This window comes from Micromys minutus, assembly GCF_963924665.1.
Source record: "Micromys minutus genome assembly, chromosome: 1".
NCBI classification, from domain to species: domain Eukaryota; kingdom Metazoa; phylum Chordata; class Mammalia; order Rodentia; family Muridae; genus Micromys; species Micromys minutus.
Window position 1 is genome coordinate 13,240,841 of NC_137969.1, and position 26,794 is coordinate 13,267,634.

General features: G+C 39.1%; 1 protein-coding gene across 6 annotated transcripts in view; it reads left to right on the forward strand.

The window, feature by feature from the left end:
- KCNIP4 (potassium voltage-gated channel interacting protein 4) overlaps positions 1-26,794 on the forward strand; it is a gene marked incomplete at both ends in the record, with an annotated part of 1,073,131 nt that overhangs the window by 862,776 nt on the left and 183,561 nt on the right. For 2 of the 6 annotated variants that reach the window (XM_080938591.1, XM_080938593.1), the window contains one exon: positions 16,341-16,452. The exons of the other annotated variants lie outside the window; for them this stretch is intronic. In XM_080938591.1, the coding sequence (XP_080794717.1) occupies positions 16,341-16,452 (112 nt within the window). Of the gene's footprint in view, positions 1-16,340; positions 16,453-26,794 lie in introns of those variants that run through there. 6 annotated transcript variants of the gene reach the window in all.

The window sequence follows — 26,794 nt, forward strand, 5'->3', positions numbered from 1 at the left end:
TTGATCCTTCCCAGGTAAAGTGGCTTTTATACGAAATCAATACATGTGTTAAATGTATTCAAAAGAATTGCTTTATATACTTAAAAAGCAAACACAATGCACTTACAAATGAGTCCTTCCTAGCCCCACCTTGTGGAGCAGATGGTTATTTTCTGTTTTCATTGATGAAAGTCACGAGCTCTGGAAAAAGACTACGCATCAGGAAGGGCATGGACTTACAAACTGTTCCAGAGTCACATCTTATAACTGTCCTTAACTTCCTTCATGACATTAGCAAAGTTACATAACAGTATGCTACCTTAGTACCCACTATGGGAAATTGGTAGATGGAAAATATTTCGTATGTATGAACAGAGCTGACTGTTGTTATTTCACTAATTAGAAGAGAATAGTCAAGTCATTGACCATGGAGTCTCTCACTGGAAGGGGGCATTTATACCAGAGCTAGTAATGAGAAGTGAAGGGTATGTTCTTGTGCTAGTTTGAAAAAAATTCAGGAATAAGTTGGATTTACTGATTTATTTTACAGAAAACAACATGAAAGCCAGAGATGTCAAATGTTCTATCCCAAGATATGGCCCATACATGCCTACCACCTGAAGTCCAGAGACTTAAGCCTGTGCCTCTGGGAATTAGTGTAGTCCTGTCCCTTTCCTTTACACTTTTGTAACTTTCCTTGCACCGCAGTCACCCATATCTCTACAGAAGCACGGATGCTCATCCCTGGAGATTGATTTGCAAGTCTGGAATGGCCAGTGGTTTGCACTATGAACGTGAGCCATGTGTTGCTGATGTTATAATTTGCAATGTGCTGCTGTAGATAAATGCATTCTGAATCAGTTGGGAATTATTCTCAGCATGTCACCTGTGGAGACTGATGGTGGGAGAATATTGAAGCTGCATATCTTGTCTAATTGCAATTGCTTGATTTTATTTTATTATTTTTTTTTTATGTAAGGCTACTGCAAACATTCGTACACACTCTCTGTTCTCCTTGGTGGCTTTTGCCAGCCTATTCTTAGAAAAGAATACAAATTTTTAAAAAGCCATAGTCCCAGATTTATTTGATAAAAATGGCAGTTCGCTTTGGACGCTGTGTTTCCAGTCGTACTTGGAGCTTACAGAGTGTTCGGTGAAGGCTGTAGCGTGTGAGATGAGAAATTGGCCGTGGGACTCATCATTTACTCTGTGTGAAGGAAACTCATGCTGCTGTTGTTCTTCCAAGCAGAGGGAAAATACAGCCCAGTGCCTTGTGCAAAGATGAAATACAAAATGAGAGAAAGGAATCAGCAACACCATCTATTCATCTCTTCCGTGAAGACAGAAATCTATCCCATCTCCCACTTCAGCTGTTAAATGGGTTGGGGGAGCTCCTTGTTCCTTCTTCCAAGACAACCTGTTACCAAGGGTTTTAAGGAACCTGGAAACAAAAATCCCATTGGTCAAATCACTTCTCAGAAGAGCCTTTCACTTGATGGCCAACGGAAAGGGAGGTGAGGAAACAAACAGGAGCCACTGCCCCAGACTTCAGATTCAATTAAATACCAACTCTAACAAGTTCTCTTTGAAAAACAGAAGGCATCTTTAAACCTCTTAGTTTCCTTATTACTGGTAAGTGAGGATAATACCCTACGCAAAGAGCAAACCTGACCGATAAAGAGATATTTATGAGGGCTTCATCACCACCTTCTCTTGAACAAAGAGGGCACTCCACATATTCTTGTAGTCCCTTCTTAAGGCTATGTGCATTTTCCAGCTCTTATTTCTCTACTTCATTCCCTTTCTTCTCACAGCCCCTGATAGGCAAAGAGGGAGCAAGCAGTTGAACAGATGGCGCTTAAAAACTCTACCTTTGTCATCCCTCAATTAGGCAGAACAACTCAGCTCCACCCAGCTGCAATGGGAAATCTCTGTCTTATCTCTCAACACTCAGAAACATTAGTGTTCTCTGAATCAACACTTACCCTCTAGGCAGGACAGAATGGCCAGGGTTTTAGCACCCCAAAAACGTCAGTTACTTCATACTTGATCTAGTTTCTCCCAAAACAGTTTCTCATGGAATTCAGTTTTGCCCCCTCAGGGGAAATTTGGAGCTACTCTGTTTACATTTCGATACCGGATATTTAAGATTAAGCATTACCTCTCTTGGTGTTAATTGGAGGTAGAAAGGTGTGTTGTTTGGAAAATTAATATTTAATACTTTGGTGAGATACTTTTTTGCTAAGTATTATCAGAGGATAAAAAATGAAAAAACCTTTGACTTTGAATGAAGATGACAATTTTTTCTAATGACATTTACGGTCAGATGAGAAAAAGCCAGTGAGGGGAGGGGAGGTGACATTTATGCCGCTGTGATAAGGGGAGAAAGAAGAAATACGACAGAGATGTTTTAGAATTAGAAATAAAAAACTGTAATTTTAAGTAATGTTATCTTCTAGGCTTACTAAGTTCAAGGCAAACTGAGTGATACATCCAAAGGCCTGAAATATAAGCCTTCCCAGAATGATCCACTCACAGTGAGGAAAGAAATCTCTATGGCAAGTGTGAGGCATGCAGAGTAATAGGAAATGAAACCAGACAGTTGTCATTGAAAAACAAATCTCACAGCCCATTGGAAGTGAATCTTTGGGTTTGTTTCTGCTGCGTCTTTGCTTTCCTTTTTTCTTAATAGGTGTTTTACACTATGCTTTGATCATGTGTTCCCTTCTCTCAATCTGTCCAGATCTTCTCACCTACCTTTCCATACCCAACTTTATATGCCCCCCTCTCTCTCTCTCTCTCTCTCTCTCTCTCTCTCTCTCTCTCTCTCTCTATCTATCTATCTATGTATCTCTCTCTTCCCCCAAAAGAAACAAAACAAAGCAAAAATATTTCCATAAAAAGATGAAAATTACAAAAGACTAAATGCCAATAAAACTAAAAAGGTCAAAACAGAGCAAAATAAAACATTTCTTAAATACTAAAACCTATTCGAGAGTTTACAGCAAATAAAGCTTATGATTTGGCTACAATTTAAAAGGGTTTGCTCTTATGCTTATGCCTTTTCTCTCCACATATTAGATTATAGCAAAGCAAGCAGGAAGACTGATAGTTTGGATGCATCAGCCAGGAAGAAGAGGGTGGAGGTTTTGATCTGAGGCATTACAGTGAGGTATTGGGAACCAAGCAAATGTGTTTATTTGTGGTTTATATGGTAGCTGCAGGTTCTTCTGAATATCTAGAATAGTTGCTCTTTGCATACCTGGTAAAGTTATCCTCCTGAGAAAGTTGGAAGGGGTGGAAATTGTCTACCACAACCTTTTTTCAATACAACAGCAATAATGACCTCTCTCTCTCTCTCTCTCTCTCTCTCTCTCTGGAAAAGAAGTTCTTGAGTTTCTGGTTGGCAACAACTAACTGTTTGAAGTAACTGGTTTTAATAATAATAATAATAATTATTATTATTATTATTATTATTATCATTGTTATCATTTTACTAGATATTCTCCATACATTTGAAATGTAATTTCCTTTCCCCACCCTGCTCCCATCTCCCCTCCCCCTCCACTTGTCTTCATGAAGATGCACTCCCTCCTAATCACCTTCTCCACCCCATTGCCTTGTCAATCTCCTACACTGGGGAAACACACCTGCCCTGGACCAAAGGCCTCTTCTCACATTGATGCCAGACACAGCTATCTTCAGCTACATATGCAACAGGATCAATAGGTCTCTCAATGTGTGCACAAAGGTTGGTGTTTTAGTCCATGGGAGTTGTGGAGGATTTGGTTAGTTAATAATATTCTTATCTTCCCATGTAGTTGGAACCCCTTTCAACTCCTTTGGTACTTTCTTTAGAACCGTTATTGGGGTCCCCATGTTCAGTCCTATGGTTAGTTGCAAGCATGCTCGGCTGTATCTATAAGACTCTAGAATAATCCCTGAAGAGGCATCTCTATCTGGTTTCTGCCAGTAAATATTTCTTGTCATCAACAATAGTTTGTTGGCTGCATATGGGGTGGATCACTGGGTGAGGCAGCCTTGAATGATCTTTTTTTCAATCCCTGTTCCTCTATTTGACCTGGCATTTCCACCTGTGAGTGTTTTGTTCTCCCTTCTAAGAAGGACTGAGTCATCCCTACTTTGGCCTTCCTTCTTTGTTAGCTTCATAATGTCTGAGAATTGTTTCATGGGTATTCAGAGCTTTCTGGGCCTACTGTCTGCTTATTAGTGAGTGCATATCATGTGTGTTCTTTTGTGACTGGGTTACCTCACTCAGGATGATAGTCTCTAGTTCAATAATGGGTTCTCTACAGTACAATTTGATGTTCTGCATACAACTGTTCAATGGCTTTCACAGTCCTCCCATTTGTTAAAGAAACCCCTACTTTCTTGATGGCCTTCAGATAGCCTTTGTGAACTAGGTCCTGCCTGCATAACAGCCCTGCACCTTGGGATAGAGTTTGTTCTAAGCTAATTCATCTTCTCTCTTGTCTTCCCCCAGCCAACTTGCACAAGACACTGAGCTGTTACCATGTCCTAGATGAAGTGTGTTCTCTCCCTTGGTTATGAGCAGTTTTTCCTCCCTACCCCCAACCCTGCCCCCAACATCATAACATAGTTTCACATGTTTTTCTTTCTTTGCTCTTTCCTCAGATGGCAGCTAAGATGAGGCTTTGTGACAGACTAGTTTCACTGGTGTTCAATGAGTTCCAATGATGAATAACTATTCCACTCACTGTAAGAGCTGCTAAGTGTTTTTCTACTTTCTGCAAATCCATATTGAACCATAGCTAGATGGAGCAAAAAAGGGCATTGCTATGACTATCTTCCTCACCTGAACTGCCCACTTCATCTTCATCATTAAACTTTTCTTTTTGTAGATGTATGAGGTTTCTCATCATTTAGGCTCCTCCAAACTTTAATGTTGATGTTTCCTAATAAGGTACACACCTAGAGATAGGAGGTAAGGAATGCTCATATAGGGCTGACTCCAAGACAAGTGTTCATGAGAAGTAGGTTTAAAGGGCAATGGGATTTCAGATGCAGCAGCAAAGAACCTGGAAATCAGTCAGAGGATGGGTGGAAAGAGGTTTGCTAATCTCAGCTTTTGACCTTTGGAAATAGAGTCCATGTGGTATCAAATACCTATATGAAAAAGAATCTATCTTCTGCCATGTAAACATTCAAAAACTAGTTCCAGAAACGCTATCACCAGCAAGCTCTTCTCTAGCTCCTTCTGGAAAAATGATGTCACAAGTTACTGAGAGGGCTGCATACAGGTCACAACTATACAAATGGAAATAGAACATAAATATGCTAGAAATGTTTTTAAAATGTGTAAATTCTGAGAAAGTGGTGAACATTGTATAGAACAGAAGTCCTGGTATTTGGTAGAGTGGAACTGGGCAACAGTGTCCCAAAATATTTTTGTTGGAATTGATCCTAAAAGTAAGCAATGGAAAGAAGTAATAACAGAGCAACTTAAACGGGGTTCTAGGGGGTCCACTATGCACAAAGACTCTAAATCACCAAAAAAAAAAAAAAAAAAAAAAAAAAAAGCAGTCAACTTGATTGACTCTAAGACCTAAAGTATATATGGAGATATATGGAAAGAGAGAGATTGAATTATAGGTTGTTAAAACTTGTCTAAACATTTCCTAAATATGACCCTGAACATAACAGATGTTGTGAGGAATCCTAATGGTGTCCTGCATGCCATTACAACTACCAGAGAGTGATAGGTGGGGAATCTTCCTAAAGTACATTCACTTCAACTTGGTTGCTGTGAAAACTACTGTACAGGTGTGAGTGTACAGCCAATCAGGTGTGTGTTACATGGCAGCTTGCCACATATAGCTCTGGAACACAGTAAGGGACATGCTAGCATGTTGGTAAGAAGTGATATGATGCAGGTTAGAGTTTTGACATGGAGACACCATACTAGGATGGCTTGGGTGTTCTGCCATATAAGTGAAAATTGAAAGAATAATGATTAACTCATTAGAGGAAAATTGTCATTCTTGGTCAAACTCAGACTCCACACACGGTGACGGAAGTTCATCTCCCACCTTTCCTGCTCATCTGATGCCTCTGAAAGAAATCAGACTGCATCTTAAACAAACTTTGGCATGTGCACCTTGGAGCCAGCAATGTGTGCATGTATGTGTGTGTGTGTGTGTGTGTGCATGTGTGTGTGTGTGTGTGTGTGTGTGTGTGTGTGTGTGTGTGTGTTAGCCTTCTAAGTGAGGCAGTCAGTAAAGGAGGAAAGAAAGCATTAGGGAAGAGATGATTTCTAGACAAACCACCTGCACCTGAAGAGCTTTCCTCAAAGATTGAACAGCACAGCTGCATTTGTGAGGCTCTGGTTTGCTGAGCAGGAATTTACCAAGAGACATATGAGGCTGATAAGCCACAGTGACTTGGGCTTGGGCTCTGAGAACAGGTTCTCCTCACAGAAGGAGGTTGCCAGCTTGTTCTTCTGCTTCCCAACATTGTAATAAGTGTCTTCACTGTTCCAAATCACAGCTTCCTCATTTGTTTAAAAAAATGGTATGACAGAACAAAGCACCCATCTGGGTACTGGAGAGATCATAATGGTTCTTCTGAGAAGTAGAGGACTTATCATCACTGTCCTGCCTTGAATGTTGTAACTGCACCTGTCTGTTTCACTGAAAAAGCTGTAGGGTAGGTACTTTTCCAGTCCTATGTTATGAATCTACTGGCATAAAACATCATAACATCCAACAGGTTAAAAAGCTCATCCACTACAGGGAAGGAAAGAAAGAAAGAAAGAAAGAAAGAAAGAAAGAAAGAAAGAAAGAAAGAAAGAAAGGGAAAGTAATGGAAAGGAAAGGAAAGGAAAGGAAAGGAAAGGAAAGGAAAGGAAAGGAAAGGAAAGGAAAGGAAAGGAAAGGAAAGGAAAGGAAAGAAACATTAACAGAAAATCAAAATTCCTGCCTATTAAACCCAGGTTCTTTTTTTTTTTTTCTGCTGTTGTTGACCTGAATAAAACAAACCTCCATAGCTCCAATGTTCTCTTTTTAAAATAGACTTCATGACACAGGAGACAGAGTCTGTGAAAGTGCAAACAAAAGTAAAACTCCCCTAATAGCACAGGTAAATGTAGATGCTGACAAAGGGTTAGACCCTATTTGTAATTCAACTGTGCAAGAAATCAACCCATTTAAAGGTGATATTCTGAAAACAATGCTTTCTGTCTCTAAGGAGAGTTCTCTGATCGCTTGAAAAAGCTTTAGGGTTCATGGCTTAGGGCTGACTCACATTTAGATATGGCATGAGCATTTGTATGTGAGTGTCCTTGTGTGTGTAGGGTCATATGCACACCCTTGAGATGCATTCACCATGATAGCAGAGGAGGATACAACATGTCTTCTGTAATTCTACTCCTATTTGACAGGATGTCTTACTGAACTAGCAGCTGGTACTTTCTGCTATATTGGCTGGCCAGCAAGGTTACAGACATGCACTCATATGCCTGACAATCTTTATGCAATAGTGTTTCAAACACAGGTCATTTCTGCATAGCAAACAAACTTACCCACTAAATTATCCCTCTACACTGTACATTTAGCTTGAACTGGAAACCTTTGTAGCTGAAGACCAGTGCTCATTTTCATCTATCTTAGTTTTTTTTAAAAAAACAGTTAATTTGGGGTGTTTTATAAGAGTGCTCTTTTTCTAGATAAGAAATAACTCTGCCTCCACTATCATTTGCAAACCTCCCAGATACTGCATAAGGAGGAATGTTGCTATGCTTCTGCATAGCTTAGGGGATAATTCTGAAACTTAGTTTACTTGTAGACAATTTTTAAAATTAAGTTCGACCACTAACATGATCTTCTTTCTGAGTATTACTATGCATTCTTTCTAAATGTTGAAGGATTCCTTTCCTAATATCTTGAAGTCTACAGATTTAAAGTTTGGGGATAGAATACCTGGTTAAAGCTGGCCTTTCCTTCTGGGAGACAAATCTTTTTCTATATCATATACACAGGGGCACACACACACACATACACAAGCACACACACACAAACACACACACACACACACACACACACACACACACACACACACCTCTTCATGCAGAGTTCTCCCAATAAGCTTTTTTGTTCCTAATGCAATCCAGTCAATATATGCCACTTTTACATTAAACTTCTTCCTTTAAAGAAGTATTTCTTATCAAAATAACTTTGAGATTACTACTCTGTGTAAGGAATAAAAGTCCCCTAAAGATATCTGCATCTGAATTTCTAAAACCTGGGGATATTTTAGGGCATATGGTAAAGGGTACTTAGGTTTGCACATGAAATTAAAGTTGTCAGTCAGTGATCATAGAAGAAGTACTGTATTCTTTAGGAAGACCTAATGTAATAACAAATAAAGTGCATAGGGAGGCAGAAGATTTCATACCAGAGTGATGATACAATGTGGAAAATACTTAAGCATTGACCATGAACACCACCAAAAGCCAAGATTGGCTACAGCATCTATAAACTAGAAAAATAAAATAAATGCTTGTTTTGAGCTTGCTCAAGGAATGCAGGTTTCCATTCATTGACATTTTAGCCAGGAAGAGGCAGTTCAAACTCCAGTTTGAACCTGAGTTATTTTAAGCAACAAAACTTGCAGTAATTTGTCATTGTAGCAAGAGGAAATGGGTATAACATTATCCATTTGTATAGCCTTATACTCACATTACACTTACAGAAAACAAGCAAACAGATCAGCTGTGATGCTAAGGGCTAGTTCGGGGAGATACATCATAAAGACATGCCAAGGAGAAAGAGATGCTTTCTATGTCCCCAGCTTCTCCATTTGAGGCTAAAGAGGTAGGGCACGGTTTTCTTTGCTCAGTCTATATTACAATTAAGACTTGGGGTAGACTCAGAGAAATGGCTGGAAGAGCACTGGCTGCTCCTCCAAAGGACACAAGTTCAATGCCCAGCACCCACATAGCAGCTCACAACCATCTGTAAGTCCCAGTGTATCTGGCACCTTTTCTGGCCTCTGAAAGTACTGAATACATGTGATACCCAAACATGCATGAGAGAAATATATACAACATGCATAAAATAAAAATGATTAGTTTTTTTAATGTAAGACTTGGTCCATTTCCTCAAAAGTACACATTCATAGGTATCCCTAGCATCACTAGCTGCTACTTCGCACTGGGTCCTGGGAGCTCATTATCCATTTGATGGTTCTTATTTAAAGACAGTTGAAAATGTCAGCATTCAAAAATCACTAAAACAGAAATAAGTAATATTATTCTGTCTTTTATGGCCACCTCTATAACTTTTTTCTGGGGGTAACAGCAATTTCTCTGATATCTAACTAGAATTTCATGCTTCTATGGTGTGCACTTCTTTCCTACTCATGCACATTTTAATTCCTGTTGAAAAACACAGGAGAAAAAGGGCCAAAGACATGGCTATGCTTCCTTGTTATCAGATCTTGCCCAGTAACTCCAGGGAACTCACTCCTGGAGAACTAACCTCAGCCAGGAGTGTGACCCGCTTCAGGTATCCCACTGGACCTTCCATAAGCATTCATTTGTTCAGAGTTCCATTCACCATGAATGGGGAAGGTGAACAGCTCTCAGCTCTGAGAGAGAGAAATGTGACTCATGGGTCTCCTTCATTTTGACACAGCTGAAGAGGAAAATGATCTCAGTGATAACCACGTCTGTCTGCACACATGCTTACCTGCTCACTACTAACAGAAATGGCAGGGGAAAGGGAGGGAGAGAAGGAAGTCTGGGAAGAGGTTATAAAAACGCAGGGGGTTTAGAAACATTTGAGAAAATAATTTTGAGGACTTTGCAAAGTATTCGTTCTGAGAAGTTCTTACAAGTCTGTCAAGCGAAGCGTAATGGAGAACACTGCTCCCTCCCTCTGCAGATTTAGAACACATTTAAGGTTAAGCTTGCTCTGTTCCATTTCCCAAAGTGCAAGGGATGAGCTAATGCAGGGTTAAGAACACCCTGAGCATCATGCCTGTAAAAATTGAGAAAGTCAAACTGATAGCATGGTGACTCTAGGTTGCCTGTCTACCTAGAAGGTGCCTCTAAGCACCTTCTCTAGGGGGAAATGTGCCTCTGCTAAGACCAGACCTAGAAGGTAGAACTAAACCCAGCAGGACTAGTGCAGTGCCCATGGAGATGCTGTCCGTCCTGCTTTTAAAAGCATCTGCTCCTTTCCAAAGGCCATGTGAGGCTGCTGCTGAGACAGCCAAACTAAGCAGACTCTGTGTGTGTGTGTTGCTATAAGGACTCTAACCACCAATGGAGCAAGGAAGAGGAGCTAATTCAAGAGGAATATATATGTATTTTGCCTGTTGCCTTTTCTGTCATCCTTGTTTATTCCTATCTTAAACCACAGCTGAGTGATCTGTGGGTTGCTGAAGCCTAAGGCAAGTTCCCATTCATTTCCATGTTCTCGAATGTCTCAAAGAGGCAGACAGGGTTGGTTCTTTCTTTTCTTACACATCTCCCTTCACTTTCTTATTTCTCCTCTCCTCTTCTTTAGGCTTCTTCCCTCCTCTGTCTATACTAAAGCTTTTTTTCTTAAACCATTGCTTTCTTATTTTTTATATCCAATCTTGCTTTCAGGAAGGAATAAACTTAGATGCTTCAGTGTAACATTAGAGACATATCTTAGCTTTTAAAGACCAATCACATGTTAAAATTTGTTTATATTTGTGCAATGAGATAATGATTTATTTTTAAAAATTAAAAAATTAATTAAAATAGAAAGGCTAACACTATTACTCATCTCTCACATACATTATGGCTGAATCTCTAAGGACTGATCCTGTGGCTATGGCCCAGGTCCTCTGTATTTAGCATAGAATATTAGGCCATTTAGTTGAGCTTCTGTATCCCTGGGACTCCATCTATAATGGTTACTATTATTATATTAACTATCTCTATCAGATAGTATAGCAGGTCATAAAAGGGGTTTGCATAAAAATGCACAGAGTACAATATATGTCAATTAGTACGGGCTCAGTGTTACTCATATATTAATTATAATAGAGGAAGTCAGAAGACAATTATTATACTGGAGTCTCTCTGCTGTAAGTTAAACTAATGAGGTGATATGTGACAGCTTTGATAGAGAGGCCACATGTAAAGGCATATGAAAAGAGACAAGAAATGGAATTGTAGAGAAGATAAAGGATCCAGCAACTGTTAAAATTCAAGTCAGAAAGAAGAGGAAAGACCTAAATGAGAAGAGGCAAAAGAGGAAGGAGGAACAAGAAGGAGGTTGAGGAAAAAGGGAGAAGGCACCAGGTTGTATATCACCAGTTTATCTTCTAATAAAAAATTAATTTTACATCTTAATAACTTGAAGATTATATAATACACATGCTCTGATTATAAGGCACCTGGGAACTATTGTAACAATACATTGTGAAATAATGCTGCAAGTTTAAGATGCAAAGAAGCTTCCACTCAATTCCCTACCTCAAAATGTAATCAGCTTATGGATTAAAGAGGTTGCTTTTATAAATTTTGTTGCTTAATTCTTAATTGGACACTCATATGTATTTTGTTTTCTTAAAAAAAAATCTATTTAGGACATGTTTCCCAGCCTTTCAGACTTGTCCCTGAGCTAAGTGAAATATAGAGAGTCCTGTTTGACCAGATAGTTCCCATGGAGACGTTTCAAGAAGCTCCGCTATGCTACCTAGAAATTGCAAGATAGAGAGAAAGGCAGTATCTCAAAGCAGAGAAGTGACATTGAGTAGAATAAAGGACACGTGAGGTTGAATGGTTCCCATTACTCTGATGAAAACAGACAAACATAAAAAAAAAAAAAAAAAAAAAACAACCTCCTAATTAGAAGAGGCCCAAAGAGTCACCTGTTGACCCTGCCTACTTGCTTGCTCTTTTGGATTCTGACATTAAGGGTCCTCTTCTCGAAAATGTCCAGTTTGAGCAACAGTTTGTGGATATCATTTATGACTTTCAAACTCATTCATAAAGACCTGTGCTAGGCCTCTTTCTTAATTGAAACCTTCATGAAAATGCCAGACATACTGATGGCTTACTTTCCTTAGTTCCAGTGAGCAAAGAATACAGTTTTCTTTTAGAGTCTTTAGCTCTTTAATTTCTGCATGTGTCATCCTAATTTTACCTGTACTACAGCAAACAACGATTTGATTAGTTGGGAAATATAAAGCCGTCTTGCTCTATACATGGGACATTGGATCACTATGAGGTAGATTCTGATTCCTTTTTTCTTTCTTTCCTCCTTTCTTTCTTCCTTTCTTTCTTTCTTTCTTTCTTTCTTTCTTTCTTTCTTTCTTTCTTTCTTTCTTTCTTTCTTTCAAGATGGGATTTATCTGTGTGGCTATCCTTGAACTCATTCTGTAGACCAGGCTAGCCTTGAACTCAGAGATCCACATACCTCTGCCTCCTGAGTGCTGGGAGTAAAAGTGTGAACCACCACACCCAGCTTCTGCCTCTTTAAACATCCATGTTGTTTAAAGATTTATGCATTTAATGGTCATATATGTTTTCCCTCATTGGGTATGTGTATCGATGCATAGCTGGTACTAAAAGAGGCCAGAGGGAGTTGTACGAGGATCTCCTGGATCTGAAGTATAGACAGTTCTGAAATGCCTTGTAAACTCTGGGAACTGAATCCAGGTCATCCACAAACCAGCAACTACTCTTAACCACTTAGTCAGCCTACCAACTGCAGCACCAGTATTTTTGGTATTTCTCCATCTCCCTAATATTTATTATCTGGACCTGAAAATAGAGTAAGAAGACACATTAACAGGGTAAAACTTAAGAGTTTATTAACACTTGTAATATGTATAAGTAGATGGTGGTGGGCATATTTTAAGGGCTACACTAGGCAGATTATATGCCATCTGAAGATAGAGTAATAGTTTATGAAGAAATGGCAAAAGGAAATGGATCTGTTCTTTCAGGGGTGGTCAATTACAGAAAGTAAAACACACAGTAGGAAGTAATGAAAATGTGGAGTTGTATATGCACAGCTGTGTGCTGCACAGTAGAGGATGAGTGCCTACTAAAAGGAACGTACCCCTTGTCTTTAAACTGAACGTGGAAGGCACAGAGCTTTTGATACCTTAGTTTCCAGAGCTGCCCATACCTTACTTAGCTCCAGCTCAAAATAATCTGTATGCCAAAGTAACATATATCAAAGAAGTCAACCACTACACTATCAATTACTGTTTTAAATTTAATGAGTCATAAGTACATTCTAATCTTGTTTATACTTATAAAAAACAGTAGAATATGCAAGTTTGACAGCAAGTACATCTTTAAAAACATTTTTCCTAACATGCTCCCCTCCGTTATGGATTTATGTGCAGTCAAGCGTATATGGGATGCATTGCTATAACCCCCTGGCAGGTTTACTACAAGTGAAGGCAGATAACATTTAAAGACATAGCAAAGAAATGGAATTGATCAGGCATTATCTGGAAAGATCTCAAAGTGAAGCTGCAGCCAAAGAGAATGAAATAATCAATTCTGGAGTTCAGTCAGTCATCTCCTTTGAGAGTTTACAGGACTCAGATCAATGTCATAAAGGTGGGAGTCTGTTCTACTCTTTGTCTTTGACTGGTCCGATGATGTGACCACACCCTGCTCAAACAGGTTTTCACTTTCCTGTAGGTGCTTGCTAACATTTTGCACTTCACAGACCCTTCCAGAGCATGACATGGTCACCATGACTTACAGGGAACGGAGTAGGGAAGGGCGAAGTATATAGGACAAGGCACCTGTGACATCCGTGCTTAAATTTCAAGTCTTCCAAGTGTTTTTAGTAAGAGATCAGACACATTGTTAAACTACTTCAATTCTAAATTTCTTCTCTGAGACCAGAAGAATAATGTGGCTAATAGGATTTATGAAGGGACAAGATTTCTACCAATGCCTGACACAGTTTGTATTAGAATTGATGGCTGTTACCTGTTGAGTGAGATTCTTTCACATCCTGGTTTTATCCTTTATTAATGCAACTTTGTGAAAATAAACTTAATCTCTGTGCCTCTTGGCTTTTACTTATTTATTTATTTATTTTGTACACTGCACAGTTGAACAGTGGCTGGGTAGATAGATATTTCTTCTAAGCATCTTACCCAAAAGGAAACATGCCCTTCTAAGAGACAGCCATGATAATTAGGTTTCTTTTCTGGGCACCAGGAATAAACTTCTTACTGCAGCTAAGGCAATGACCAGCTTGTCATCCTGGGATAAGAATTAGAACCAGAGAAAAGAGCAGCATGAGGGGCTACTTCATCCAAAGAGAACCTGCAGAGTCTATGAGTTTGCCTTCCCTAGTCATTCCCTAATTCCCACAGAGGACAGAGGGCACTAGGGACCATGCCCAGATCTACATGACATAGGTTAAGTTTTATAGCAGCCAGACAAGAAGCCCGTAGCATTTCTGCTTTCAAGTGTCAAAACTTCAGCTTCAATGGAGTTGCCTTCCCCAACCCCAAAAGGACCCAGGATTTAGTCTGTGTCTGACTATACTGGTCTTAGTTATCAATGAAAACTATTGACATTATCAAAGGCTTTGGCACTGCTACCCATTTACCCAAAGAATCACTGACCCGTGCTCCTATTGCATATCTGTTGTATAGGCCTCTGCAGTCATTGTACAATTCCTCTCAATGCTTAATCTCCTGCCACAATGTTTCCAAGTGATAGGATGAGAATTACTCATCATTTTGGCAGTAGGTATTCAGAGCTGATAGTGACAGGTGGATAAACACTAAGGAGTAACTGCACGGATACCTAATGCTCTCCAGTCATGATGCTGGCAACTTGGTTCTTAGCCTGTAAAATGAAGATGAACAAAATACCTATCTCACTGGGCTGTGGGGAGTGAGTTAATTCTTGTTACTTTGTAATATGGTTGAGCCTACCCTAACAGCTTAGTAAATTAACTGTTATTGGAGCCAGAGTTATTTCCCACACTTCCCTTTAAATTGGGAGCTTTAATGAACTATCGCGACACCAAATTCAACCATGGAAATGTTTTTAAACCAAGTCGAGTGTCTTGCAGAAGCTTGTAGAACACAGAGGCAGAAAGTGAGTTCCTAGGGGCCTGACAGAAGGCTGGGGAACCTTCCTGGATCCCAGGGAGCTACAGGTGTCCCCAGTTTCTGTCTTGATTCTCTTTGCATTGGTATCAGCATCCAGCATCGCTGGCCTGGAATTTGGCTGAGTGGAGAAAAGTTGACTGAGTGACTGAGCCGCTGTGGTCCTGGCATGACCCAGATTCCGGAACATTCCCTTGAAGTTGCCTCTTTGGAGTAGTTTGGTGAAGGATAGGGGGCTAAGTGCAGACCAGGATTTCCGGTTGATTTGGATAACCTGAGTTAAAGCACACTCCCAGCATATTTTGAACCGGGCTCCTAAGAAAAGGACTTGAATTCTTTTTTTTTAAGTAAGCCCCATGATTTAAATAAAAAAAAAAAAAAAAAAACTATTAAGGAAGTTTGGGAAACTTTGCCTGGCAGAAACAGTCTAGACTTCAGAGTGATGCCCACCTTCCAAGAAGCAGGCACTGAATAGGACGCTTATGTTCTGCCCTTTATCCCTGGTGCTATATAACCGCAAGGACACCGTAGGTCATTCTGTAGTGTGCTTAGGGGCCAGTACAGCTGGACAGAGTGAAAGAGCTGAGTTGGCTTGGATTATTTTGCTATTGTAGTTTTCTCCAGGAAACACTGAGTACTCTCGGGGACTTTGGCACCAACCCCTTACGAAAACTCCCTTCCGTCCCTCCACCGCCACCCCCATCCCATATCCAGAGAGCAGGCTGAGGCTTTTCCCAGAGGAAGCTCCTGGAAGCAAAAGCAGAAGGCTGAAGCAGAAAAGGGACACTTGAGCCTCCCAGGCAGCAAACTAGCTCACACAGCCCTGCCCAGCCCCACAGCATCAGCGAGTGGAGTGCTAGCTCTCCGGGACGAGATCCTTGGTGGTGTCCCTTCTTCGTGGACCCTGCAAAGTCTGTGTTCTCCAACAGATGTTTCTCCCTCAGCTCTGAACTCAGAACACCCACCTGCCGGCTGCAGTGCAGGGTCTGGAGCCTGAATGCGCTGTGGTTGAGCTGAACCCCTAGAAGCAAATGCAAGCATCAGCATGGGAGGCTGGACTTTAGCCCAGGTCGGTCCTCACCCCGGGGGGCCGCCTGCTTGGCTCTGTTCTTCTGTGAGGAGCTGCTGCTCACTTTCCCCCCTTGCGAGTCTTTGTTCCAAGCCAGACATTGCTCGGATTCTCTAATTAACTCCCTCCACACCAAAGGGGTCCTGAGGCTGGGATGCTCTGAGTTGCTTAGAGGATGCTGACTCTAGAGTGGGAGTCGGAAGGACTGCAAACAGTGGGTATTGTTGTGATTATATGTGCGTCTCTGAAGCTGCTTCATTTGCTGGGACTGATTGATTTTTCGGAAGGTAAAGTGGTCGCTCCCAGTCTGTGCGCTTGGTCAGGTCTGGTTCTGAACTGGTTGCAAATGCTGCAGAAGTTGCAAAGGCTTTAATGTCCAAAGCAAAAGTTTTAAAATATGCATGCTTGACACAGAGAGCAGCCTAGCACCTGGACAGTTCGTTTCTGTTTACCTGGAAAGCTGATGCTGGGAGGGAAGGAATCTGTAGCCTCCTCTTTCTGTTTGAAATCGGTTATTTGGATATAGGGGATTTTTTGTGGGTTAAATGTGACACAACGAATGCTTGCTTTTGGTTGTCAAGTTCATTTTGGTTACCACACCTTGAGGTTACTGGTGATCCCTCCCCTTGGAGGGAATTGTGAGGGAAATAATGTGTTTGCCTGTCGTTAGTTAGGACTGGCTGGGGTGGAGCTGGGCTGTTGATTATGATATGAAATGGTGTAAAATGGGGTTAATGGGTGCTCAGCAAAATAGTGTGTTGAAGATCTAATTTGCAAGTGTGTTCTCTACATCCTCCAGTGAGCCACCTTAATCATTTGTCTCCTGAACAGGAAACAGCCCACAGTATAGCTGGTGCTTCTGATATTTTATCTAATAGCAATCTCATCTTTATTATTCTAAGGTCAATTTTATTATTGAAATATTGGTTATTCAAGGAAAACGTTGATTAACTTTGCTTTTAATTATTTGAATATTCATATATGTATATATACATACTTATACATATATAAACATGTACATAGTTATACAAGCACACATGTGCACACATGATAGCTACTGTATAACATACTTTGAAATAACATACTTTGCAATAACATACTTTAACTTAAACCAGCTGATACCAGTTCTTTACACAAGCTCTCGGGTCCTACCTCAAATTTCTTCCAGCTACATATACTGAACTATGAACAATCACTTCTCACACTGTATATGATGAGGACATGGGAATATTTAACTTTCCACACTGTAACACAAGATGACATCATTCCCAGTTACATCTGCTATACATGTTGTTTCTCATAATATGTTAATATTTGTCAGTAGATTAAAACCTTGGAGTTCCCCCTACAAAATAGGTTCAATAATGTTGTTAAGCCCAAATCTTTCCAAAGTTTTCAGGCAAGAAGTTAGTTTGCTAATTTTATTTAACTTCTAATTGGAAAAAAATCGCATAAGGTTTTTTTTTTTTTTTTTTTTTTTGGTATGTTAAATAACAGTTTCGAATTCTCTCAAAATTCTGATTCAATAGACTAGCAGGTCTTATTTAAATACAAGTAGAATAATTTCAATTTCTAAACTAAGAATAATATACATGGATATCATGCTAGTTACCTATTAGTATTTTTTCTCTGCATATGGTGTCCTCTGAGTTACCATGTTATGATCAAGGGGTCTTGGTTTAAAGTTGGGTACCAAAGCAGAGAAGCACCATTGTGATATTGGGGGATATCAACCTTCCTAATGCTCTAAGACATAAAGTAGTTCTTCCATCATTGGCAATCAGTATAGAAAGTTCACAGTTGAAATTCTCAAGCTATTTGGAGAATTAGTGAAGCCACTTGACTTTTACAACTCATGATTCTAATTAGACCAATTGTATTTCAGTTGTTCAATCAATAAACTGTAGCTCCCTTGTTGAAGTCTAGTAGACAAAGAAAATAAAACCAGAACCCTTCCAAAAACAAAAAGAAGAAAAAAATCTCAAGCTAAAGACACCTGGCAATGATTCAGGTTTTAAGTTTTAAATCAGTTAAATTAGGTGTTGGCACTAATGCTTTAAATTTGAGTTTCAAAATTTTGCTAATAAAATTGTAAACCTAACTCTTTCTAATAGAGCTAATACATTTTGAGTTAATTTGAAGTATATAGAATGTATTTGAAACCTTGAGATGAATACCCAAGTTATAGCCATTCATGTCCTTGAGTATTTCTATGGACCCATAAAAATAGGTATACCTACATATTTATAAATATTATATGTGATGTGTAGTAATCCGAGATGAACTTGAATTCAATAAAGAAGTCTATATATTATGCACAATGCCAGTATATATAAGTAATGTAAGACCCCAAGTCATTTGGTATAGATCAATCTTTTTGTTTCCTGAAATATATTTTCATCATGTTAGTCCAATCTAAAACTCTCAGTTTATATAGATAATGAATAAAATTATGACACGGTACATGAGCTGTCAAAAACCAAACCATCTGGAAGCAGAAAGAAGACCCAAGTCAAATACTACTGAGTGCCCTTCTTACCTTACCACGACCCGCTGTTGTTGTGCTGCCCTCTACTAACAAATGTAAGGAGAATAAATAAAAACATTCACAGAGAGATTTTCTAGTCTTGAATTGGCTCTTAAGACTTATTAAATCATCAGGGAGAAATATACTCAAAGAAAATAAGATCATGCAGCAGCCAACTGATTTAAACAAAGCTTTGTTATCAACCTCAGCATGGGATCCAAGCATGCTAAGACTCCTAACCCTCAGTACAGATTAGAATAACAAACCAAATAATCGCCTAAGCATCTTTCTAAATTCTGCATCAAATTTTAACCATCATTGGCTTATATCCCATAATACTAAATGCTAAATCCATATAGAGTTCAGTGGTAGTGAAACTCAAGACAAATATGACAGCTGTAGCTGTGGCTTCCTACATAAACTTCTTCAGAATATGACAGTAGCTAAGCAAAGATAGAAGCAGCCATGTTTTATCATTGCCAGCCAAGTTGTAGATCAAGGATAAAGGTAGCTACAGTTAGAGCCATGAGATACTATGTTCATTCTTTGTACCTGTAAATTCTTGAAAGCAGAGACGTACACAATATGGTAGGATATGCCTGGGAACTCAAGAGAAGATGCGGGCAAATTTCTCCAAGTTGAAACCCAGCCTGGTTTACATAGCATGTTCCAGGACAGCCAGAGCTACATAAAAATATCCTGTCTCAAAAACCAACCAGAAACCAACCAACCAACCAAACAAACAAACAAACAAAAAACAAAAGCCAGACAATGGCTATGCCAACACAGATTGTAAGCATTCACTGAGATGGTGACACAAATAAAATGACCCATAATATATCCAGTTTGTGAGAGCCAGTCAGAAATACCAGTGTTGAGACACTATTCTTTTTAAAATAGGTTTTCAATTTAGACAAAGTTGAGTTAAACATAATTCAATTTCGATGCACTGTTTAAGAATCTGAAAGTTGGTAAAGAATATTAAAAGTGAGTAATAGATTGGAGAGATACCTCCATGGCTAAGAGTAAGGACACGGTTTTATTCACAGCTCACACATCCCATGAGTGTCTGAAATTCTAAAATGCTTTTCTAACCTTCAAGGGCACAGTGTGCATGAAGGTGGTACACAGATATACATACATGCGAGACACTTATGCATGTTCATAGAATAACATAGTAACAATATTTATATAATAACATAATTAGTGAAATATCACTATTCGAGATTTTATACATGGCCACTCTGAAAGAAAAGAAATAGTGAGAATATAAGAAGGGTATAATTTCAAACCTCAGTATAGCGCCACCATCACATTGCATTCTGGATGCTGGATGCTTAGTGTCCTCTGTTGAGTTTTCATTGAGATGACGGGACACGGAAAGTGAAAATTAATGGAAGTTTCCCTTAGAGAACCTCACATTGTACTGGTAGCAGAATCCTTAACAAAGAAGATAAGAGAAATCCAATTCTGAGCCTAAACCTAAGCATCGCTCCTTGGAGGCAGCATTGAGGTGGAAATTTTTTAAAGAGTTCTGTGGAAGTTTTTTTTTTTTTTTTTTTTGAAAAGGGGGAAAACAAACAAACAAGCAAACCTACTGCACAGCACCTAGAAGTGAAAAACCAAGTTCTCAAGTTGGAGAAGAGAATTCCTGCTTGAACAAATTGCTAAAGCTGGATTCCTAAGCCCAGACGCTGGGTGGTTTACATGGGTTAGAGGAAAAGAATCTTATAGCACATTGAGCTGGAGATGATAAGATTGCCTAGCATTGGTTCCAGTTATAAATGTCCCCTAAGCCTTAAGAGCCATTCACTCCAATGTTCCAACTTTGAAGAAATAATAGAGGATAACAAATAATTCATACAGATTATCAAGAGAATAGGTAAAAGTTTGTTCAGAACAGAGAAATTAGCTAAACGGTTTATAATTCACATGAGGGAGATGATAAAAGGCCATAGAATTTTCTCCACACATCCCTCAACTACCCAATGCTCAGAGCTGGCTAGTGATTCCCAGTTTCTGAAGAAATTCCCAATTAATACAGTATCTGTTTCCTGCAGCTGTTATGAACAGCACTTCTTTCATTTCAAGGACGCTTGGTTTAAACATCTTACTTACAAGATAAGTGTGGAACACACAGCTCATAGTTCTTGACATTGCAGTTCTATGGAGGAGAGGCTAAAGAATTTTGATAGATATACCTGACATCTTTCAGGAACTTCTACTGTTCTGCACAGTTTAGAGACTTTTCTATAAGAAAGTAGAGAAAAACACAATGGTAAACCACTGTATATGCCTCAGCTAGTTTTGATGACTTGTGTTCGGACACCTGTTTTCAGCAATAGTGTCCTTCAATATTTCTTGATCAGATATCTACATTATGTATTCTATATGATTAATCGAAGATCACCTCCCACCTTAATGAACTCTTAATTGAAACTGGAGACCAGGTAAACAAACTGTAACACTTCCTATAATAAAGCATGTCAAATCTAGGTAAGCAAGATATTCCATACAGAGTGTAGCTAAATCCAAATGGAATGTTCTGAAGCATTCAAAGTTGGGCAAGGTGGAGTTTCCATTAAGCTTTCTTGGTATTGATAAAGAGAAACCTATCAAATTTATATGCAAGGAAGGTGCCTAAGCAAGTACTATATATATATACAAAGCAACCGGTGACATAACATCACCATGGAAGCACAGGGGCCTGGTGCACCATATGGGGTTCCTGGAACAACAGGAATGTGTGAAGAAGAGACACAGACTTATTTCTTCTTAGTTTTGATGATCCATGGTGTTTAGCACTGTTTTACACACACACACACACACACACACACACACACACACACACACACACACACACAAATAGCATGAACATAATTTGTGCATGCACTGAGTGCAATCCAAAACCTCCAGTGCCACTTTCAAGTGGCCATGGTAACCTCAGAATTGTTGATTAGCTGATTACAATTTTGGTGATTTATTTTCCTGAGAGTGAGATTTCATAGCAAAATTCCCCACACACCCAATTTTGCGATTCTTTAGAACTTAGAAACCCGGGAAGTAATTTGAGCGGAACTATCTAGCTGTGAGCTGCGGCCTCCTGACTCGGATGGACTTTGATTTGGATAGAAAAGTAATCCTCCCAGTTCTGTAATGGGAAAGCATTTGAGGTTTATAGCTGCACTTTAACATACATGCATGAAGCACCTACTGTGTGGAGGGGAATTGAAGACAGCTTGATGTCTCCATGTCCTTAAGGAGCTTTCAAATTCCTTAGAGAACAAATGGCTCATAAACTACTTTGGCAAAATGGAAAAATAACTTTCTGTACAAAAAATAAGCAAACCTAGAAAATAAACTAGAGTTCTCCTGCCCTCTCCTGGTTGCTAGGTTGCTGAGTGAAGAGGTGCTTGAATGAAGGGGGTGATATTTGAAACCTCAGTGGGCCTTAAAAGATTAAAGGTAGATACTGGTGCAAAAGATAGAAATATCGATTATAAATTCTTATAAATGGCAGCTTCCTACGCTCTCTTTTAATAGCCATATTGGCATGAACAATAAATAGGTTTGTAGAATAGTTAAATACCAGGCGTCTTCGCTGGATATGGCAAGGGTTTCAAACTGATTTGCCTTGGGACTATGATTCCATTTGACTCATTTTCAGAAGAGCTTAGCCTTTACTGGATGGTGAGCATAAACATATAAAGTGAGAGTTTCCCCCCACTGAGTCCCTGGCATAAGTAGAGAGCATCAGGGAAACTGTACCCGTGGATGAATAATTTGAGGTCATTGCTCAGTGGAGGGAGATGTAGTGCACAGAGAATGTAGACCATCTCAGGAAAGAGAATATTAGACAGTACTAATGGGTTTAGACTCTGTAGTGAGGACCTTTGAAGAGTGTTTAAGGAAGTAGTGCATTGGTCTACAGAGTACCTTGGTAGAAAGACAGAGTGAATCTCCCACAAGTTGTCTTAATCTCTTCCACAAGTAATGGAAAGTAAACAGAAGTGAAAGCTGTAGTTAGTAATAAAGAGATGGTGTTATTTGTTGGGTAAAATAATATTCTTTTCTTTTTTTCTGATTGAAAGTTTTTCTTTATACCTCCGTTCATTCGTTTGCATTGCAAATGATTCCCACTTCCTGGTTCTCCACAAACCCATTCCCTAGCCTTTGCCTGTATGAAGGTGCTTTTCTGAAGGTTTGGTTTTTAAAGTCAATTCAATAATTCCATCCAAATTGCTAAATTTCTAGAATGGATTCCAGTCCCTTTCTCTTAAAAATGGGGATGAGCATGCCTTGTCTCCAAGATATTGTGGAGAATGCAAAACAGTAAGGGAAATATTGAGTGTTGTATCTCATCCCTAAGAAGGAGCCTATGAACGCCTTCTCTTCTATGTTAGATAATATGACCTGTCCACATCTCAGATACTAGGCCAGTGGTTCTAGGTCTTCAGATGTTTCCTAAGACAGCCTATTAGACTGAAAATCCCCACATTCTTTTCTGAATTTCTGAATCAATGAGGTAATGGTGTTGTCTCAGTCCTTGCATTGCTGACAGTGTCTTCATTGATACTGCTTGTTCAAAGACAATAATGTAACTGCCATTGAGCTATTAAATGGAGCTGAAAGACCAGACCATCTGAAAGTCTTACAAGACCTCCAAGTATAGTGAAGTCCTTCATCTGTTGAACTTTATTCCAAAGTATTTATAGGCCCTGTTTTTCTAAATTAAGTGTATTAGGTTTTGTAGGTCATATAGCCTAACACAATGTTTCAACAACAACAAAAAAATGATTATCCACAATATATAAGCAAACAGCTACTACAAAAATGTTTATGAATGCTTAAGTTAGAGTTCCACAAAATCCTTACATAACATGAAATCCTTTTAAAGTTGTGTTTTAGTTACTTATATATAAAACAATTCTTATCTGGCATGCAGCACAAAAAGTAAGAAATAGGATATATTTGGCATACAGCAGCAGGATCATCCTTTGTTTATCCTGTAAACCTAATAATTCTGTAGTTCTTAGGCCTTTTTGTATAACTTTAAATTCAATATTAGAACATCAATATTTCTGTATTAGATTACAAAGCCTTCATAAATATTTAATATCTATGTTATTCTTTTATAATACTTCAGCTTTATAGTTTTTTTGGTATTTGAAAAATTATGTAATATAATCTTCACACACAACGGTGCTTATATATTTACCATTACATTTTTTTTAGGTTAGAATTGTACAGAAATAACTTTTGGTCAGACACTATAAATTGCTTTAACTGTCTTGATGTTTATATAAGGTGTGCTGGTTTTGTGAAGAGATGGCAGAGATTCACCTGTTTTATTGGCATGTGGAGACTTTACAGTTATTTGACATCACTGTTTTATCTGAACAGCACAGAAGGATGCTGTGAGTGCTGTTGATCTGGGGTATTTTGAAGGCAAACACTAAGAAGCTCTGCATTATTGAAACCTGGTGACTGGACTGAACCTGGTGAATGTGTTTGCAGTGGATATGGAAGTTTAACTCAGAGCGGGCAACAACCCTTGCAGCTTGAAAATGCTCTACCCATTTTCCTTCCTTTTTAATTAGAATGTGCTTTTCTTATAAAAAAAAAAGGCTCCACTTATGGTCAAACATAAAATCTAACCCATCAATCTTGGCAATAAGAAAGAATTAGATTGGAAATCTTTCCATCTTCTGAGATCTTCGATCTCTTTCTTCAGAGACTTAAAGTTTTGTCATACAGATCTTTCACTTTCTTGCTTAGGGTCACATAAAGGTATTTTGTATTATTTGTAATTATTGTGAAGAGGGTCATTTCCCTAATTTCTTTCTCAGCCTGTTTATCCTTTGCGTAGAGAAAGCTACTGATTTCTTTGAGTTAACTTTATATCCACCCATTTTGATCTCCCATCATGGATTGGAAGGATCAACATTGGAAAAATAGCCATACTACCAAAGGCAATCTGCAGATTCAATGCAATCCCTATCAAAATTTCAACTCAATTCTTCATAGAGTTAGAAATAACAATTTGTAAATTCATTTGCAATAACAAAAAAACCCAGGATAGTGAAAACTATTCTTAACAATAAAATAATTTCTGGGTGGAATCACCATCTCTGACCTCAAGCTGTACTACAGAGCAATAATGGTAACAATGGTATGGTATTGGTACAGAGACAGGAAGGTAAATCAATGCAATAGAGTCGAAGACATTAACCCACTCACCTATGTTCACAGACAGCATTTTCAACAAATGGCACTGGTTCAACTGGTGCTCAGCATGGAGAAGAATGCAAACAATCCATTCTTATCGCCTTGTACAAAGCTCAAGTCCAAGTGGATGAAGGACTTGCACAAAAACAAACAAACAAACAAACAAACAAAACAAATACACTGAAACTTATAGAATAGAAAGTGAGAAAGAGCCTCAAACACATGGGCACAGGGGAAATTTTCCTGAACACAACATCAATGGCTTATGCTCTAAGATCAACAATCAACAAATGGCATGTCATACAATTGTGAAGCTTCTGTAAGGGGAAGGACATTGGCAATAGGACAAAAGTTCAACCAACAGATTGGGAAAAGGTCTTTACCAACTTAACATTCAATAAAAGCTAGTATCCAATATATACAAAGAACTCAAGAAGTTAGACTACAGAGAATCAAATAATCCTATTAAAAATGAGGTACAGAACTAAACAAAAAATTCTCAACTCAGGGATATTGAATGGCAGCTAAGCACCTAAAGAAATGTTCAACAACCTTATTCATCAGAGAAATGAAAATCAAAACAACCCTGAGATTCTACCTCATACCAGTAAGAATGGCTGAGATCAAGAACTCAAGTAGCAGCAGATGCTTCTGAGGATGTAGATAAAGAGGAACATTCCTCCATTTTTGGTGGGATTGCAAGCTGGTCCAACCACTCTGAAAATCAGTCTGGCCATTACTCATAAAATTGGATATAGTACTACCCGAGGACCCAGTTATACCACTCCTGAGCATATACCCAAAAGATGCTCCAACATATAACAAGGACACATTCTCCACAATGTTCATAGCAGCCTTATGTATAATAGCCAGAAGTTGAAAAGAACACAGATGTCCATCAACAGAGGAATGGATACAGAAAATGTGGTACATTTACACAAGGAGTACTACTCAGCTATTAAAAACAATGACTTCATGAAGTTCTTAGCCAAATGGATGGAACTAGAAAATATTCTGAGTGACATTACCTAATCACAAAAAAAGAAAAAAAAAAAAAAAGAAAGAAAGAAAACACACATGGTATGCACTCCCTGATAAGTGTATATTAGTCCAAAATTTCAGAATACCCAAGATACAATTCACAGACCAGATAAAGTTTAAGAAGAAGGAAGACCAAAGTGCAGATGCTCCAGTCTTTTTCAGATGGGGAAACAAAAAATATCCACAGGAGGAAAGACGGAGACAAAGTGTGGAGCAGAAACTGATGGAAAGGCTATCCAGAGAGTGCCTAAGCCGGGATCCATTCCATATACAAACACCAAATTCACACACTATTGTGAATGCCAAGAAGTGTTTGCTGACAGGATCCTGATATAGCTGTCTCCTGAGAAGCTCTGCCAGAGTCAGTCAAATACAGAGGCAGATGCTCACAACAAGCCATTGTACTGTATATTGGGTCCCCAATGTAGAATTTAGAGAAAGGACTAAAGGAGCTGAAGGGGTTTGCAATCCATACGAATAACAATGATCTCAATCAGCCAGACCCTCAGAGGTACCAGGGGCTAAACCACCAACCAAACAATACACATGGAGGGGCCCATGGCTCCACCTGCCTATGTAGCAGAGGATGGTCTTGTAGGAGAGGAAAGGCCATTGGTCCTGTGAAGGCTTGATGCCCCAGTGTAGGGAAATGCCAGGGTGGGGAGGCAGGAGGCAGTGGGTGGGTGTTGGAATACATTCATAAAAGTTTGGATATGGAGGACTAGAGAGATGGCTCAGGGGTTAAGAGCACTGGCTGCTCTTCCAGACATCCAGAGTTCAATTCCCAGCAACCACATGGTGGCTCACAACCATCTGTAATGGGATTTGATGTT